The sequence below is a fragment of the Myotis brandtii genome, unplaced genomic scaffold, assembly GCF_000412655.1.
Source record: "Myotis brandtii unplaced genomic scaffold, ASM41265v1 scaffold382, whole genome shotgun sequence".
NCBI classification, from domain to species: domain Eukaryota; kingdom Metazoa; phylum Chordata; class Mammalia; order Chiroptera; family Vespertilionidae; genus Myotis; species Myotis brandtii.
In genome coordinates this window covers 353,867-373,964 of record NW_005364671.1, presented here as the reverse complement: position 1 = coordinate 373,964, position 20,098 = coordinate 353,867, and the positions used below count along the sequence as shown (strand labels likewise).

The 20,098-nt window shown below is 36.0% G+C and overlaps 1 protein-coding gene across 3 annotated transcripts in view; it reads left to right on the top strand.

The window, feature by feature from the left end:
- ZFYVE9 (zinc finger, FYVE domain containing 9) overlaps positions 1-20,098 on the top strand; it is a 91,579-nt gene that overhangs the window by 24,577 nt on the left and 46,904 nt on the right. For 2 of the 3 annotated variants that reach the window (XM_005872470.2, XM_005872471.2), the window contains exons 4-7: positions 5,354-5,453; positions 7,932-8,108; positions 9,737-9,906; positions 15,772-15,892. In XM_005872470.2, coding sequence (XP_005872532.1) covers positions 5,354-5,453; positions 7,932-8,108; positions 9,737-9,906; positions 15,772-15,892 — 568 coding nt within the window. The remainder of the gene's footprint in view (positions 1-5,353; positions 5,454-7,931; positions 8,109-9,736; positions 9,907-15,771; positions 15,893-20,098) is intronic. The other variant, XM_005872473.2, reaches the window with a different exon arrangement.

The following is a 20,098-nucleotide window of genomic DNA, read 5'->3' as shown; positions in this document are numbered from 1 at the left end:
GCACATACCCAGTAGGCAGTGTGCAGGAGGCAGCTGATTGATGTTTCTCTCTCATTGATGTTTCTAACTCTCTATCCCTCTCCCTTCCTCTCTATAAAAAAATCAGTAAAATATATTTTTAAAAAAAAGAACAAAAGGACAGTTGAAGTACTGAGGAAGAAATCACTGAGAAATTGTTAAAAAAAATAACATGAAGTGATACGAAAAAATAGCAAATAAAGTGTTTCAAGACATATAATAGAGAACTGAAATGCACAAATATGTCACAATATATATCTATATACTGTATGTGAGGCTTCTAGAACCATAAAAAATGCAAAAAATTTACTGTTAATAACTCATTCTCGAATTGCCCCCCCTTAAAAATCAAATTGCCCTCCTCTGGGGCATGTGCCCTACATTGGAGACCACTGTTCTAGACTGATTTTACTCTTTGACTCTGTGCCTCTAGCTCAGAAAACTGGGGAAAGTACTTAGATCAGCGGTTCTCAACCTGTGGGTCGCGACCCTTTCACAGGGGTCGCCTAAGACCATCTGAAAACATATATAATTACATATTGTTTTTGTGATTAATCACTATGCTTTAATTATGCTCAATTTGTAACAATGAAATTGGGGGTCACCACAACATGAGGAACTGTATTAAAGGGTCGCGGCATTAGGAAGGTTGAGAACCACTGACTTAGATGATGTTAGAAATGTGGTAGGATTTTTTGTTGTTGTCATAGTAACTGGGGTTGCTGCTAGCATTTAGTAATCTGGGACCAGGGCTGTTAAATATCCTGTGGTAATAAATGGGGCAGTGCTGTCCAGTGGAGAATTGACCCACCCAAAATGCTGAGTGCACTTGTTGAGAAACACTGACTAACCTGGTTCATGGGAGGCAAATTCTGGTACTTTTAAATCCAGGATTACTAACCTTTGCTTAGTTGCTTCAAATCTCTTCTGCTTATTTTTTCTATGAGATTTAGGTACTAATTTAAATACTTATTCTATTGACCTGAGTATGTTATTACATCATAGTGTTTGTCTTTTTGAGAACGGGGTCAGGGTTTTCAGGTTTTTTGTTAATTTTGTATTGCGGTACACTATGTCAGTCACAGACACCGTCCAGTGTTGTGGTGTATGTGACATTTGATTTCCACGTAGTTCTCTGGCCTGGGTGATTCTACAGAAATGCATCCCCTACCTGTGTCTCATTTCCTCTCCATTCTAGGTAGTTCTTGGCAAGTCATCTACTTTTCTAACTTCTGTGCCTTTTTCTAATCCCATTGGAAATATAAAGGATCCACTCCACACTATTGTTAGGCCCATGGGATATTGGGAAGGATGGATATTCTTGGGTCTTTCTGTTTAACTGCATTATGCTGCCCCCTACCTTAGTTTTTCAAAAAGATGTCTTTGTGGGATTCTTTTTGTGTTCTTTTTCTTTTCTTCATTTTTGCTTGTGGTTATATTTTGCCAAAGCACAAGCCCTCTCTCTACTTCTAAAAGTTCCCAACTGCATTAGTTTCCTAAGGCTGCTGTGCAGGATACCACTAACTGCGTGTCTAAACAACAGAAATTTATTGTGTTACTATTCCATTGGGTAGAAGTCTGACATTGAGGTAATGACAGAGTTAGTTCCTTCTGAGGGCTGTGAGGGAAGGATCTGTTCCATGTGTTTCTCGTTGACTTGTAGATAGCTGTCTTTATATTCATGTTATTTTCTCTGTATATGTGTATTGTGTCCAACTTTTTCCTATTATAAGGCCACTAGTCATAATGGATTAGGAGCCCACTCTAATGACTTCATTTTAACTTGATTACCTCTGTAAAGACCCTGTCTCCAAATGAGGTCACATTCTGAAGAATTGGGGGTTAAGACTTCAACATACGTATTTGGTGCAGATACAATGCAACTTGTAACATCAACTTAATATTATTTTTTTTCTTCCATATTTTTAAATACAGAAAAAATCTCAAATATCCCAATCTAACATCTAAAAATTACATAAAATATAAAAAGAGAAAGAAAAAGACCCTATTTCTATCTAACTTTCATATTCCAACTTATTTTACTTTACTTTTCCATGTCAATTGGTACAAACAGAACTATCTCATTCTTTTTACAGCCTGAATAGTACAAACAGAATTATCTCATTCTTTTATATAGGCTGAATTCCATTTTATGATTATACTCAGTTTAATTGTTCCAGTACAGTTTGGGTTATTTATAACTTTTGATTATTACAAGCTGTCCATAGATAATTTTTGTGTACATATCTTTACACATGTAGAAGTACTTAGTAGGACATATTTTTAAAATTGCATGTGTTGGGTCAAAAGGAATGAACACTTAAAAATTTTAAAGATACTGTTAAATTAACTTACCAATTTATACTATCATTAGCAGGATATGAGAGAAAGTTTATCTTTTCTTTGTACCCTCACCACCATTGGATAATACCAGGTTTTTTTAAAAAAAAGCTTTGCTTGTACAATAGGAAAAAAATATGTCATTTAAAAATATTTTATTGTCATGAGTGATATTTAATATATCTATATCTATTGACCATTTAATATATTTTTCTGTGAATTTACTTGTGTGAGTTATTTGCATCTTTTTCCTTGAAGGTATGTGTATTTTATATTAGTTTATTGAAGCTTTGAATATATAATGTTTCTTAGCTCTTTGTTATATATGGCACAAATATTTTATTCAGTCTTATTTTATTCTTTTTGATGCTATTATAAATGGATTTGTTTTCATAATTTCCTTTTCAGATTGTTCATTATTGGTGTATAGAAACGCAACTGATTTTTGTGTTTTGACTTTGTATCCTGCAACTTTGCTGAATTCATTTATTAGTTCTAACAGTGTTTTTTTGTTCGTTTGTTTTTTTGGTGTGTGTGTGTGTGTAATCTTTAGGGTTTCCTACATAAAAGATCATATCATCTGCAAATAGATAATTTTACTTCTTGTCCAATTATATGCCTTTATTTATTTTTTGTTGCCTAATTACTTTGGCTAGAACTTCCAGTATTATGTTGAATAGAAGACGTGAAAGCAGGCATACTTGGCTTGTTCTTGATCTTAGAGGAAAAGGCTTTCAGTATTTCACCATTGAGTATGATGTTTGCTGTGGCTTTTTCATATGTGGACTTTATTATATTGTGGTATTTTCCTTCTATTTCTAGTTTTTTGAGTGTTTTTGTTATTAAGAGTGTTGAATTTTTTCAAATGCCTTTTCTGCATCAATTGAGATGGTCATGTGGGTTTTTCCCCCTTCATCTGTTAATGTATATTATGTTGATTGATTTTTGTATGTTGAACCATCCCAAATTTATTCTTGCTCCCCTCCATTTCTTCTCTACACTGTAGCAATGCAGATATAGTCTTGTCTTTATCTGATTAAAATATTTAAGTGATTGCCCATTGCTGTAGTAAAAAGACCAACATTATTCATACAACCTATAGAACCTTTGCTTGGTCTGGCCTTCTCTTACTCCATGCAGCCCCTAATTCTCAGGTCTCTAGCCACATTAACTTGTTTTTACTTCCTTGATGGATCCATGCTTCTTCCCCTAATGGAACCTGTGCACATGCCATTTCCTCTGTTTATTATTGTTTCACTTCTTAGTAACATTTTATGCATAGAAAACTTTTACCCATACTTCAAATTTTATCTCTGTCATTTCCTAAATAAAACCTTCCCTGACCCTGCCAATCCGGTAAGCCTAGATTACATGATCTTTTTTCTTTTTTTTATGCACTTTTTTGCAGAAAGTAATTTTACATGAACTTTGTATGATTGTTTGATTTTAGATTATAACCTCCATAGACCGTTAATTCCACAAAGGCAAGGACTATGTCTGTTTGTTCACTGCCACACCCAGTGGGGTAGCATAGTGCCTAGCACGTCAGGGCTCAAATATTTGTGGAGTAAATGAATAAATTGTGTCTTGGTTTTACCTCTTGATTAGAAAGGTAATTAAAGGATTTAAGGAAGGTAAACATAATTAAATTTACTTTTTAAAAAGTTCTCTGTCATTTCACATTTGGGTGAAAGATGAATTGGAAAGATGTATCTGAAGATTAGAAAGACAGATAATTGATATGATGATATTCTAGGCTTCAGATAATGAAGGCCTGAAAAAAGGCAGCAGCATTAGTGATGGAGAGGAAGAGTGGGGAGAACTGTTTAAGAGGGAAAACCAACAGGACCTAGTGACTGACTGGATGTGGTCATGATGAGGGAGAAGGAAAAGTCAAGTCTCAAATTAAAATGAAATACGTGAATTGGTATGAGGCAATATATCACACAGTGGTTAAGAACAGAGCCTGTAGAAACTTATGTAACTTACTAGCTATACGACTGAGCATTTGTTTATTTAACTCTGTTAATTATAAATGTCTTCATAGAATTTTCAAGGTTAAATGAGATAATAGATGTAGAGTTCCTAGTATTTATAGTTTGTGGTGAACTTGAGCAAGTCATTTAACCATCCAAACTTAGTTTCTTTTGAGAGAAAATAATATATCCCCTGTTCTTCCTACATCTCGGAATTACTTTGAAAATATAAAGCCTCTGAAAACTGTAAATTGGTAGTCATAGTAGCTAGATATTAATAACACCTAGAAAGAGAGGAGATGATCTCTCTTATACTGTCTTTGATATGACTTCATTTCTTGGTTCATCTTTATAAGCTATAGGTACATATTGGCCATAAAAACTGGATTAGTAGAATTTTCTGAGAACAGCTTTCTGCTTGTATGAAGCTCTCTGGGATAAGTGACTAGTGAGTTCTGAAGAAAATAAATCTTCACAGGGAGCTAAGGAGATTCTTTTGCCTGGTGTGGAAGGGAAAAAGAAGATTATCAAGAATCAAGCCTAGAAGGTGAAATAAGGTGCTAGAGAAAATAAGGTGCTTGGTATGATTATTATTCCTCACATAAAGGTAGTAAAAAACAGAAGTTAAAACCCAGAATTCCCAATCTTTGTTTATTTCACCCTGCTATGTTACCTTTCCAAATAGAAATAGCAGATGTAACTATCTATAAATGCCTATGTTATTTGATATTGTGTGTAGGAATTTTGCCTAAGGGCAGCTCAGATTCTCTCCTCCATCCCCCCATGTGTATTTGCTGATCTTGGCTAAGATTTTTATTTTTAGCCAAAATTCACTTTCCTTATTGCTGACAGACATGTAATCTCACACTCTTGCTTTTGAATTGGGTCTTGTGCTCAACTGCATTTTTTCCTTTAATGTTTTTAGTGTTTTAATAAGGTTTTCTATCAGTCAGTGTTGGTCAGTACTGGTTTACTTCTACTGTGATCCTAAGTAAATTTATTATGTTCTTTTCCTGCAGGTTTTCTGTGCTTCCTGCTGTAGCCTGAAATGTAAATTGTTATACATGGATAGAAAGGAAGCTAGAGTATGTGTAATCTGCCACTCAGTACTAATGAATGGTAAGTATTAAAAACAGGTTGAATTCACAGTTATTGAGAACAAGAGAATTTCCTGCCTTTCTCTACAAGTTGTTTAGCTTCTGAAATGTCATAACTTTAATTGAAAATATTGAGCTAAATTTTCATGTTTTAAAAATATTTTAGCATTTCAGAATTCCTGTGCCTAATGTAATGAATGAATGCTAAAGTCAGGTAAGTTTTGCAGAAAGAATGGAAGTTCTTGTGGAAATCTGGTGCTATATGGCTGTTAATGTTCTGTGAAATGATTGGAGTGGGATGGGCGTAGGGGACTCTTGACCACTTAGATGATGAAATATTAAAATTGAACTGAGGTTTTCCTTTCAAGGGAAGCTATCTCTTTCTAGGAAATACCTTAATAACTTAGAATATATTCTTATTAACATCTTGTTTCATTCACCTTGTTAAAAATGAACATTTTAGCATCTGGGATCAAATAGAAAATTGCATTTCTCTATTATCTCCTTAATACTACTTAGATTTGTTATAAGGATAATGATTTTGAATTTAGTTATATGGTAAATATATATATATATGTATATCTATCTATCTATCTATCTATCTATCTATCTATCTATCTATCTATCTATCTATCTATCCAGGAGAAGATAAATATAGCTTATCCAGTGTTCCTCTGTTGTAGGATTGGAAATGAACCCAAGGCATTTAGTTAAACAAACAAAAGCCACCAGAGTATTCTCTTTAAGAGATATATAATTGATTAGGCTGTAGTATTTTCCTCTTTGAGTGCATCTTTGTACAGTTGTCAAAACAATTACTAATAGACATAAAATGTTGAACTTGGATACCACTGCTGCCTGTACCAGGGTAGTGTGCCTCCTGGAAGCTGAAACTTACCTGCTCGAGGCCCCTCTTGCTCTGTCTGTCTGTGTTGCTCATAGTGATGTTTCCCTGTTGCTGGCTTATTAACCTATTGCATGTCAGTTAATCTGATCTGTTCTAATCTCCTATGAGCCACCCAATTTCCTCCCATTTCTGAATTCTTATAATTTTGATCAAATATGAACTCATTCTCTTTACTCTTAAAGGTCATTTTTTAGATGGTTATTTCACTCTGTTGCTCAATTGGTAATTTTTATTCCTGCTTTCATTTTCAGACATATATCCACAGTTAAGAGCATGCTGCTTAATTACAGTACCCAATACCACTTTTATTTGATGAGGTCTTTCAACTTGATAGCTTTTTTTTTTTAACTTAGCAAAGCTAAAGATGAAGGAAATGGCAGAGGATTCATATGGACTACTTACATTTTATTAAGCAAAGATGCCCTTAATGGGATCCTAAAATAATTTACTTTTCCTGGTTTTTCCAGTGTCTTTTCTCTCGCATGGCTTAGCCCAGTCTTTTATGGAATATTTAATTTGATGCTTTTCAGTGTTCCCTGTCTCTTTTTCTTTTTCTCTTCCCTTCTTTCTGCCAATGCTTTCAAAGGAACATAGCTGTTGTTTCCAGCTTTGTCCTGCAGTTTGGAGGCAATAAATATTCAGAATCTTATGGATCATTCTTGGACATTGAATGAGATTTTTAAAAAGATGTTAAAAAAATTGGGTGGTGTCTATTCTTGGGCATGTGATATTACCTGAACCTGGAATATAAAATTTAAAAGCTTTCATTTATGTAGCATCTTTCATCCTATTTACTTTAAAGATAGTAGTTGATATGTCAGTATTTAGTTAAATTATAGACTAACAAAATATAGTACTTTAACATATTATGAGCATTTATATTTATTGATGGCACTTACATGATATTGGCACATTTTCATGTTCAAATGGGTCCTATGCTTTTGAGACACACCAAAAATGTGAAATGGTTGTTTTTGCTGGATACTTTTACTCAGGGTGATCATTGCACAAAAGCAGAATCCACAAAAGTGCTGAGATGCATTCTTCTGAGCTTTAGGCTTCAGAATTTTTTAAATGAGATTTTACCTTAACTAAGAGAAGAACCTAAAAGTCTAGAAATGACAAAGAAAATATTATACAATGGAGTCATGTTATTTTAGCCCCTGATTTTTAGTTTTGCTAGAACTTTATAAAATGTATTGAACATTAAACCTTCATACCCCACCTCCAAATGCCTAAGTACTATCCCAGTTGCAAATCCTTAATAACTTTGATGTTGTTTCACTAAGGGAATGTGTGGTCTCCTTCACAGAAGTCAGGGGCCTAGTCATTAACTTCAGACTGACCTATCTGTCTGTATTAGAAGTATCATGTAATTCTTATTTCTTGCTTCCAAATAGTTTACTTAACTAAATGGTCTCCTTTATTGACTAAAATTACTTATCTCCTTAATACTATTTCACTAGCCAGCTAGAAGAGAGACATACTATGAGTGTTAATGAGGAGGAGCTACATTATTTATCCAATATTTGGAGGTCTTGATGTCCATATTTTGCAATCCATTCACATTGATTGTGTCTGTATTTGCTTTAGCTCAAGCCTGGGAGAACATGATGAGTGCCTCAAGCCAGAGCCCTAACCCTAACAATCCTGCTGAATACTGTTCTACTATCCCTCCCTTGCAGCAAGCTCAGGCCTCAGGAGCCCTGAGCTCTCCACCTCCCACTGTGATGGTACCTGTGGGAGTTTTAAAGCACCCTGGAGCAGAAGGTAGGGGATCATGTGCTGTTCTCTCTTTTTCCTCACCAAGTTCCTCTGAAAAGGTGCTGATGTGATTTTACAGCACAAGTCTTTAAAAACACTACAGATAAGTCCCTTTGGATGGTTATTAAAGTGGAAGAACAAGGTGAGAAATGTGTTGAGACTATTTCCGGGCAAGTAAAGAATAATGTGTTGCCTGATATTTTGGAGGCATCTCTAAAAATATGCCAGTGTTCTCTTTAATTTTAGAATGGAGCAATTTCACTGCTTATATTTGAAAAGAGATGCAGATTTTGAAGTCTGCCTGTAAAATCCTAACGTCATGCCTACTTTAATGTTCTTTTATAGGAGTTCACTAAGTGATGAAAATGAGAGTTCTTCCTTCTGACCAGCCCATTGCTTTTTGACATATACAGAGCCATTTTCTCTTCATTTTTAATCTATTCATATAAAAAGATGGAAATATTGTTTTAGGTACATAGATCTTTATAAAATTCAGAACTTCAATTCTGATTATATCATATGGTAGGTAGGAAATTATAGGCTCAACTTATTTTAATTATATCTCTATGACTATGATATTGTCAGATGAAAGGCAATTTGTACGTTCAGGGGATTATCAGTAGTAAAAGTAATAGTTACATATTTCCTTAAAATGATCTTGTTAGGAAGTTTCCCTTGATAATTAAAATCAATCTTCTTGCATTAATTTTATGTCTTTTTGTATAGTAGTATTCCCTTCCCCTTGCTTAATGCCCTTCTCCCCTTTTGAAGATCAAAGTCTTCTATTGACATTATCATACTCTTCCCCATTTTCCCCTTTCTTCAGATTATCCCTTAATGATATTCTGTATTTTTATGAGTTCAGGTTTTCTTTCTTAAAATCTTTATTCTCTTTACTTCATTTGTCATTTTTGTTGTTCTTCCCTAATCTCTCTTTGTTTGGCTCTTTGAATTGATTTCCAAAACTGGATTTAAAAATATTATTTCATCAGATTCAGTTTTCCAGCTTTCTCCTGTCCTTTTACTAAAATGCCAACTACTTTTTCACTGCCAGATAAGTCTTTTTCTCCTTCAGTTACACTTTAGCCAAAGTTCTGGTCAGTTTGCTTCCCAATTCTTACATGTCTGAGCCAATTCTTCCTTTTTAGTTAATAATTCTTCAAGATTCTTCAGGGCGTCTTTTGCCCTTTAAAAATACCATAGCACTTTTCCAGATATTTAATTCCTACGGAACCTCATATTTTTAGGAGATGTGGATGTCTACTGCTAGATATTTTCCCCCTACTATTTATTTCCTAGGTACTTAAAACACTTTCTTTAGTTTCTCTTTTAGTGTCATGGGACAGAGTATATGATATCATCATAGGTGTATTTAAGAATTCTTCATATTTTAAACCAAAGTGTTTTAAATCTTTGCATATAAGTTATAGAAGTAATATATACTTAAATGTGTATTTTATTAATTTATAAACACTTTTACACACAGTTACAGTTCTGATATTTCTAATTATAAGATGCTAAATAGTGATTTTTATTTTTTTTTTACATCTGGAATTGGTGACCTTCTCTTCTTTGATGTTAGAAACCCTACCGATGTCACATTGATGCCTCTTTTATTTTTCTGGTTCCTTAAGTGGCTCAGCCCAGAGAGCAGAGGCGAGTTTGGTTTGCTGATGGGATCTTGCCTAATGGAGAAGTTGCTGATGCAGCTAAATTAACAATGAATGGAACTTCCTCTGCAGGAACCCTGGCTGTGTCACATGACCCAATCAAGCCAGTAACTACCAGTCCTCTACCATCAGAGGTAAGAAAACAAAATGGTAACTAAAAGTGAGTGCTTACTTTCCTTAGCATGTGCTGTCTCGGTCTTGCTTGTTTCTAAGTTGGGTGACCTTTCTGTGGAACCCTATAAGTTTGGATACAGTTTACTAGTAGTGCATGTGTGTGTTTTATAGGGGTACAGTATATGTGGCAAAATCAGTTCTTATTCTATATTTGCAAGTTTTTTCAGGAGAAAGATTCTTATGAAGGTTGTTCTCAGGTGAGCTCAGGCTACTGCTGTAGCTAGAAGTTGTGCTAGAAGGAATCCTGGCTCTTTGATACATTGGTTTTTAACCAGTTAACTGCCACGATATTTTGAATTTATTTAAAAAAGGTCCGCCACTTGTGTCTATAGATGCTTATGGCAGTTAACTGTTAAACCATGTTCCCCAGGTTCTGTGGTAGCCTCTCTGGAGTACAATGGTGAGGGAGAGCCAAGCAATACGACGGAAGCTGGAGGAAGATATTTCTTCCTCTCAACCCAACTATCTCCACTTTTTTCTTTTCTCCCTGTTGTGTTTCCCTGGAAGATGCTTAAAAAGGGTCCCAAAGCTTAAAAATTAATTGAAAACCACTGACTTAATGGTTGGAAGACTCATTATTTACCTAAGGAAACTAGCTTATATTGTGTTGTCACCTCCACTGTGTCTCTATAGGATATTCTAGTCACAATTTTGGGGCTAATGAAATTCTCTTTCCTTGGGACCTAATTTTCAGAAAGGGACAAATACTAGCTACTTTTTCTGAACTCAGTGAGAAAACAAGAGTTATCTCGGGTCAAAATGAGCAAGTATACTTTTATATAGTGGTAGCCTTTCTATTGCTCATTGCCTCCTTGAATTTGGTCATCAAAGCTATAATAAGGCTTATGTTAATTCCACCTAAGTATATGTGTCCATTTAAAAAAAAATAAAATAAGAGGATCAAATTTAGATAAAGTTTTTATTCTTGAAGTTTTCATAGAGTTGTTAGTTACTATTTATATTTATGATCAGTGATTTTTTCAGGGATTTACATGATTTATGGATTTTATTTTAGCTGAAATTGCATGTTATTAATATTAGATTTATTGACATACAGAGCTAAATTTCCTGTTTGATGAAGGAACATTAAACCAGGCCATATCTGTCTTCAAATATTTCTAAGTCGTCGTCCCCCCCCCTTCCCCCCCGCTAAGGCTTCAAAGGGCAACAGCCAGAACTATCTTATTCTTCTCTGAATCTTCATAGTCACTTTGTCAAGAAGGTGCCTTCTTTTTCCTTCACTTGTTTGTTTGAAAAATTTTCAAACTCACAGAAAAGTTGCAAGAATAGTACAGTGAATAATCATATACTCTTCACTTATATTTACCAATTGTTCACACTTTGCCATATTTGCTTTACCCCTACACACACACACACACACACACACACACACACACACACACACACAGTTATTTTTTTGATGAGCCATTTGAGGATTAGTTGTACTTTATTGCTTAAGAACAAGCTATTTTCGCCGAACCGGTTTGGCTCAGTGGATAGAGCGTCGGCCTGCGGACTCAAGGGTCCCAGGTTCGATTCCGGTCAAGGGCATGTACCTTGGTTGCGGGCACATCCCCAGTGGGGGGCGTGCAGGAGGCAGCTGATCGATCTCTCTCATTGATGTTTCTAACTCTCTGTCCCTCTTCCTTCTTCTCTGTAAAAAATCAATAAAATATATTTAAAAAAAAAGAACAAGCTATTTTCTTTCATAAGCACAATACAATTATATGAGAAAGAAATTTCACATATAATTCTGTTATCTAATATATAGTCCATATTCAGATTTGCTCAATTGTTCCAATAATGTTCTTTATAGATTTCATTTATACACATGTGCACATATATAAAATTTTTGTTATTAAAAAAAAATTAGGATCCCATCAAGGATCACAGTTGCAGTTAGTTGTTGTGTTTCTTTGGTTTTCTTTACTTTAGAACAGTTATACCACTTTTTAAATTTTGCTTTTCATTTTACTGTGTTTAAGTAGACCACTGCAGTTCAAACCAGTGTTGTTCAATGGTCAAGTATATTTTCAATCCATGGTTGGGAATCCAAGTATGTGGAGGACTGACTTAAGTTATATGCAGATTTTTGGCTGTGCAGGTTGTGGATGCCCCTAACCTCTGCATTGTTCAAGGTCAACCATATTAATATTTTTGGAATATCTAGGCCATGTTTTGCATAAAGTCCTTAATTTGTATTTGTCTGATTTTTTCCCCCTCATGATTAATTTCAGATTAAACATTTTTGGCAATAATAATAATACCACCTAAGTGACGATCATTTCTTAGTGGGACACATAAAGAAATAATCAGTTTGATAGTTGGTTAAATTGATATCTCCTGTGTTTCACCACTGCAAAAGTAGCTATTCCTCTTTGCAGTTAATAAGTAATGTGAGGGTTGATACTTTGAGATTGTGAATGTCCTATTCCCCCAGCAATCTTTCCGCAAGTGATTTCACTGTCCTCTGACAATTCTTGCCTGAATCAATTATATCTATGATGTTTATGCAATTATGACTTTGTTTTCTATTAAAAATTTTTACATCTTTTAAATTGTATGATTGGTTCTTAAAACATAGGTTTTTTGTTGTTGTTGCTAATAGTTTTTTGGTGGAATCTTTATTTTCTCTATATAGAATCATGTCATTTGTAAATAATTATAGTTCTATTTCTTACTTTCTAAGTTGGATGCCTTTTATTATTATTTTTTTCTTGTCTATTGCTCTGGTTAACATAAATTTTTTTTAATGAATGAGGAAGCTCTACCTCATTTGTTATAGGGACGCAAGGTGTAGCTCAGTTTAAGAGAAACTGAACCAAGTTAGTTATTTTATTTCTGTGCTCTCACATTGTTCAACATTCTACTATAATATTTATCTGGTAAAATGAGGGAAAACAAATTCTCTAAGGCCAGACTGGAATATAGTTTTCTCATCTTTATGGCCTGTAGGGTACCTGGCAGTTAATAGGTGCTCAGTAAATTAAATAAATGCCTTTTCACAGATGGTATTTAAGTAGAGGCCAAATGGTCACTTCTTATGACATTAAAAGGTGAATTAATGCATCATTAAGTAGCAAGTTAGAATATATTGCTTTATTTTCTGTACTATGCCTTGAAATCAGTCATAATGGTTTCCCACTAAATTATAGATAGTATTGCCATATTTTTAAAAATATAAATTTAATAATTTCAGAGAGGAAGGGAGATAGAGAGAGAGAGATAGAAACATCAGTGATCAGAGAATCATCGACTGGCTGCCTCCTGCACCCCCTCCACTGGGGATCAAGCCCGCAACCTGGGCATGTGCCATGACCGGGAATTGAACCATGTGCCATGCTGCCATGTGCCATGCTGAGCCATGCTGGTTGGGTGATATTGACATATTTTTAAAAGTAATTTAAATCTTTACTAAAGTTTAAAATATATATAGCAAAGTGCTTTAGGAGAATTAATCTTTGGGAAAGAACTTGATGAGCATATACATACAGGGTATCCCCCCAAAAATGTATACACACTTTAACAGCTGATAGTTGTTAAATAAAAATGAAATGTATTTTAATAAACACTGCCTTTATAATTATTCAAAGTGTGTATATACATTTTTGGGGACACCCTATATCTGTAATAATAAAAGCGTAATATACTATTAGACCGGATGTCCTTCCAGACGAAGCTGGGGCTATAAGGGAAGCCCAGGTCCCAGGTGCCTGCCAGCAGCCAGGGGGAAGCCCGGAGGCCCGGGTCCTGGGTGCTAGAGGGAAGCTGGTGCCGGCAGCTGGGGGAAGGAAGGCCTATGTGGGCCTCTAGTATACATATAAACACACACACACACACACACACACACACACACACACACACACCTTGTTACCACCACTCAGGTGAAGATATAAAACATTTTCATCATTTGCCCTAGCTGGTTTGGCTCAGTGGATAGAGCATTGGACTGTGGACTAAAGGGTCCCAGGTTCAATTCCGGCCAAGGACACATGCCTGGGTTGCGGGCTTGATCCCCCCCAGTAGGGGGTGGGCAGGAGGCAGCCAGTCAAAGAGTCTCTCTCATCATTGATGTTTCTATCTCTCTCCCTTCCTCTCTAAAATCAATAAAAATATTAAAAAAACAAAACAAAAACATTTTCATCACTCTAGAAGGTTCCCTCATACCCTTCTTTTGTCAGTACCTCTTTATATTAAATTTCTTGTACATTTTTTCCAGGAGAAAAGATGTATCATTATTCTGACTTGTATCACTATGGATTGGTTTGACCTGTCTTGAATTTCATGTAAATGGAAACATATAGTAAATAATGTTTTGTGTGGGGTTAAATTGGCTTATTAAACTCAAACTATTTTTTGTACAATTTATCCATGTTGTATGCATCAGAAGTTAATTTTTTGTTGTTGTTGAGTAGTATTCCATCAATATGGATATATCACAATTTATCTATTTTCTTTTTAATGGACATTTGGATTATTTCCAGCCTTTGGTTATTGTGCATTGAATAAAAGCTGCTATAAACATTCTTCTACATCTTTTAAAAAAACAGTTTTAAAATGCTTTCTTAAACCTTATTTTTCTTTTTTTATATTTCTTTTTATTGATTTCAGAGAAGAAGGGAGAAGGAGAGAGAGCTAGAAACATCAATGATGAGAGAGAATAATTGATCGACTGCCTTCTGCACATCCCCTACTGGGGATTGAGCCCGCAACCCAGGCCTATGCCCTTGGCCAGAGTCGAACCTGGGACCCCTCTGATGTTCTATCCACTGAGCCAAGCCGGCTAGGGCTATTTTTCTTTCTTAAATGAAGGAGAATATGGAGAGGAGAGCATCATTTTAATAGATCTTTGAGTGTGGTCTATTAAGTCGTTAATTGTGGATTTAATCCCACTCAAAATGTTTTGCAACATTATATTTTATTAAATATATCTAACACGATCATATTAATGCAAAGAAAAATGAAGTTTTATTTCATGGTATAGTAAATGAAAATGATGACCTATTTTATTTATTTATTTATTTAGTTAGTTATATTTATTTTTAAATATATTTTTATTGATTTCAGAGAGGAAAGGAGAGAGGTAGAGAGATAGAAACGTCATTGATGAGAGAGAATCATTGATTGGCTGCCTCCTGCACGTCCCCCACTGTGGGGGATCGAGCCCGCAACCTAGGCATGTGCCTCCAGCCGGAATCGAACCTGGGACCCTTTAGTCTGCAGGCCAACGCTCTAACCACTGAGGCAAAGGGGCCAGGGCAATGATGACCTATTTTAATCTCTGTATGTTATCAAAGTTAATTTTTTTTATTGTGGTAAAATATATATAATATAAAATTTACCATCTTAACCATTTTTAAGTGCATAACCCATGGCATTAAGTACTTTCATATTGTACAGCCATCACCACTATTTTCAAAGATATTTTGAAAAAGCAGTATAAATGAGACTTTAATAAACCAAATACATTAAAAGTTCAGAAATTATGAGGTAACATTGAAATTTTGTTTTCACACTGCAAGTTTTAAATATATGTATATATATATTTTATGGCAAAAGAAACTTGGGTAAAGGAAGCTTTGCCTCTTCGAGGCTACATTGCCTCTTCTCTCATTACTATGATTTGATGATGCCAAAGGGAGAGACTGTACAATTGGAAACATTTTCATAGTATAAGCCCAGTGTTTTAGGAAACCATAGGTTAATGAGTATGAAAAAGTATGAATTCCAAATTTTCAATTAAATTCTCATTTATATCCTTGATTATATTTTGCAAAGTCTTAAACATCTTTATAATGCTCACTTTGCTCATTTGCTTTTCCTAGACAGATATTTCTCTGTTCTCTGGGAATATAACTCAGGTTGGAAGTCCTGTTGGGAGTGCAATGAACCTTATTCCTGAAGATGGTCTTCCTCCCATTCTCATCTCTACTGGTGTAAAAGGAGGTTTGTGTACTTACATTTTGCCTTCTAATTAAGGGAAAGAGATAGAATTTGAATGATAACCACCCCTTCTCTAACAAAAAAATCAACTACTCAATACCATGAAATTAATTGTTGCTGTTACTGGTTGTTTTAGAGTGGATATTTATGCTTTTATATGATAATTATTTCATTTATTGGAAAGATATATTTTTAATTTTAGTGTAAATGTAGTTCATTGGCAGTTTTTAAAAATATATGTGTATTTTAAGTATGTTTTTATTGATTTCAGAGAGAGGAAGGTAGAAGGAAAGAGAGGTGGAAACATTAATGATGAGAGAGAATCATTGACAGGCTTCCTTCTGCATTCCCCCTACTGGGGATCAAGCCTGTAACCTGGTATGTGCCCTGATCAGGAATCAAACAGGTGATCTCTTTCTGGTTCATGGTTCGATGTTCAACCACTGAGCCACACCAGCTAGGCTGAAAATATTTTAAAGCATATAATACTCTGAAGTGTTTCTTGTGGTTCCAGAGTTGGCCCACCTGATACTTCAGTACATTAATTTAACTTTTTGTTTTGAAGTATAATATACATTAAGAAATCTATAATAATAAAAGCATAATATGCTAATTAGACCAGACAGCCGAACGACCTTCCGGACATCATTCTGGACATCCTTCTGGATGAAGCCGTGATGGCAGGGGCCAAGGTAGAGGCGGTTAGGGGCGATCAGGCAGGCAGGCGAGCGGTTAGGGGCGATCAGGCAGGCAGGCAAGTGGTTAGGGGTGATCAAGCAGGCAGGTGAGCAGTTAAGGGCATCAGTTAGGCAGGCAGAGTCAGTTAGGGGTGATCAGGCAGGCAGGCAGGTGAGCGGATAGGAGCCAATGGTCCTGGATTGCCGGCAGTAGGACATCCCCCTAGGGGTCCTGGATTGCGAGAGGGTGCAGGCCGGGCTGAGGGGGAACCTCCCGCCCCCTGCACGAATTTTTGCACCGGGCCTCTAGTGTACATATAATAAGTGGAGAATACTTAAATGGCAGTTTTATTGGTAAAAATATTTTTAGTGAGTTCTGATAAGAAGTAAAATTATTCTCTATTGTTTATTGTTGTTTGCTCGATTGACGAGTATATTGGGGGTTTTTTTAGGATCGTTTGTGAGGTTAGTCTGCTTATTCTTTTTATTTTTCTCCCCCCGCCCCCCGGTTATTTCTGTGCTTCTGTTTTCCCTTGCGTCGCTTGATATTATTGGTTGTTTGTAGTTTGTATTCATCTCCAGGAATCTGCTGCTGTAAATTGTTGGTATTAGTGGCGGTTCTATAGGAGTTTTCTCCTCATATAAATAGTCTCTTCCCCTCTTATACTTCACTCTCTTTTCTCTCTTACTTTTTTTTTCTTTTTTTCCTCTTCTTTTTTTTCCCTCCCTTTTTCCAATTTTATTTTTGCACTCCTTTTTTTTTCTTTTTTCTTTCTTTCTTTTTTCTCTTCTACCTTTTTCTCTTCTTTCTTCCTTATCTCCTAACTCTCTTAGCTCGGGTGGCCACCTTTATTTGGGGTTATTGATATCGTAAATACATTCGTGTTCAGTGCCTGGTACGTTGTGCCTTGTTGTGTTGTATTTTGTGCCTTTAAATCAACGCAGCAGATTCAAGCAACAGCGGCCTCCTGATCTCCACACGCTCTGTCTGGGGAACAGTTACTGTGTGTGAAGCCTCCCTCCACCTGCCAGAAGAGCCACCACAGCTGTGAACAGCACCCACCAGAGGCCCTGCTATCAACGGAGGAGCCACTGCTACCACAACCGCCCAAGGAGCAACCACAGCCCGAGGAGCCACTGCCACCCAGGGAGCAGCCACTGAACGACTCAACAACTAGATATGTCAGTGAGATCAAACATGGGTAGACAAAGAAACCCCCAAAGGAAAGAGAAGGAGGACTCGCCAGAAAAGCAGCTAAGTGAGACAGAGGCATGCAACATGACGGAAAAAGAATTCAGAATAAGGGTCCTAGAGTACATGCACCGGTCGGAGGAAAAAATCAATACCATATGCAAGAAGCTAGAAGAAACAGATGAAAAAATCAACAACTTAAGTAAGGCCCAAGAAGAAATGAAGAGTGATATAGCTGCCATAAAAAACTCCATTGAAAGTATCAACAGTAGACTAGGAGAAGCGGAGGACCGAATTAGTGAATTAGAAGACAAGGAAGCAAAACACACCCAAACTATACTGCAAATGGAGAAAAAAATTAAAAGACAGGAGGAGAGCCTAAGGGAGCTTTGGGACAACATGAAACGAAACAACATACGAATAATAGGGGTGCCAGAACAACAGAAAGATGAACATGGATTAGAAAACCTATTCGAAGAAATAATATCAGAAAACTTCCCTGAGGTGGGGAAGAAAAAAGTCACACAAGCCCAGAGAGTCCCAAACAAGGTGAATCCGAAAAGACCCACACCAAGACACATCATAATTACCATGGCAAATGTTCAGGACAAAGAGAGAATCTTACAGGCTGCAAGAGAGAGACGGAAAGTTACATACAAGGGATCTCCCATTAGATTATCAAATGATTTCTCAACAGAAACACATCAGGCCAGAAAAGAATGGACAGAAATCTACAAAGTGATGCAAAGCAAAGGACTGAATCCAAGAATACTCTATCCAGCAAGGCTTTCATTCAAAATTGAAGGGGAAATAAGAAGCTTCACAGACAAAAAAAGGCTAAGGGAGTTTATCACCACCAAGCCAGCCATGCAAGAAATGCTAAAGGGACTGGTGTAAAAAGAAGAAATAACAAGCTCAGAAAGAAAACAGCCACACACACAAAAAAAGAAATGGCTACAAACAAGTACCTTTCAATAATAACTTTAAATGTAAACGGACTAAATGCTCCAACCAAAAGACATCGAGTGGCTGAATGGATAAAAAAACATGACCCATACATCTGCTGTCTACAAGAGACCCACCTCATTAGAAGGGACTCACACAGACTGAAAGTGAAGGGATGGAAAAATATCTTTCACGCAAATGGAAAGGAAAAGAAAGCTGGGGTAGCAATACTTATATCGGACAAAATACATCTCAAAGTGAAGGCCATAACCAGAGATAAGGAAGGCCACTTCATAATACTAAAGGGATCAATACAACAAGAAGATATAACCCTGGTAAACATATATGCACCCAATGCAGGAGCACCCAAATTCATAAAAAAACTCCTGGAAGATATCAAAGGAGAGATCGACAACAATACAATCATAGTAGGGGACTTTAATACACCACTGACACCACTGGATAAGCCCGCTAGACAAACAATCAGCAAAGAAACAGCAATCCTAAATGACTCACTAGATCAGATGGACTTAATTGACATCTTCAGAACACTTCACCCCAAAGCCATGGAATATACATTCCTCTCAGGTGCTCATGGGACATATTCAAAAATAGACCACATATTGGGTCACAAGCAAAGTCTCCACAAATTCAAGAAGATTGAAATCATAAAAAGCTTCTTCTCAGACCACGATGGCATAATGTTAGAAATAAACTACAATAAAAACAACCCAAAATACTCAAACACTTGGAAGCTGAATAGCATGTTATTAAATATTGATTGGGTTACCAATGACATCAAAGAAGAAATTAAAAACATCCTGGACACTAATGACAATGAAAACACAACAATCCAAAACCTATGGGACACAATGAAAGCAGTCCTGAGAGGGAAGTTTATAGCTCTACAGGCCTATCTCAAAAAACAAGAAAAAATGGTAGTAAATCATCTAACTCTTCAACTCAAAGAATTAGAAAGAGAGCAACAAGAAAACCCCAGAGTGAGCAGAAGGAAGGAGATAATAAAGATTAGAGCAGAAATAAATGACATAGAGACCAAAAAAACAATACAGAAAATCAATGAAACCAAGAGCTGGTTCTTTGAAAGGATAAACAAGATTGACAAACCTCTAGCCAGGCTCACCAAGAAGCAAAGAGAGAGGACCCAAATAAACCAAATCAGAAACGATAGAGGCGAAATAACAACAGACCCCACAGAAATACAAATGATTGTTAAACAATACTATGGACAGCTCTACTCCAACAAACTAGACAACCTGGAGGAAATGGACAAATTCCTAGGAAAGTACAACATTCCAAAACTCAATCAGGAAGAATCTAAAAATCTCAATAGGCCAATAACTATGGAAGAAATTGAAGCAGTCATCAAAAAGC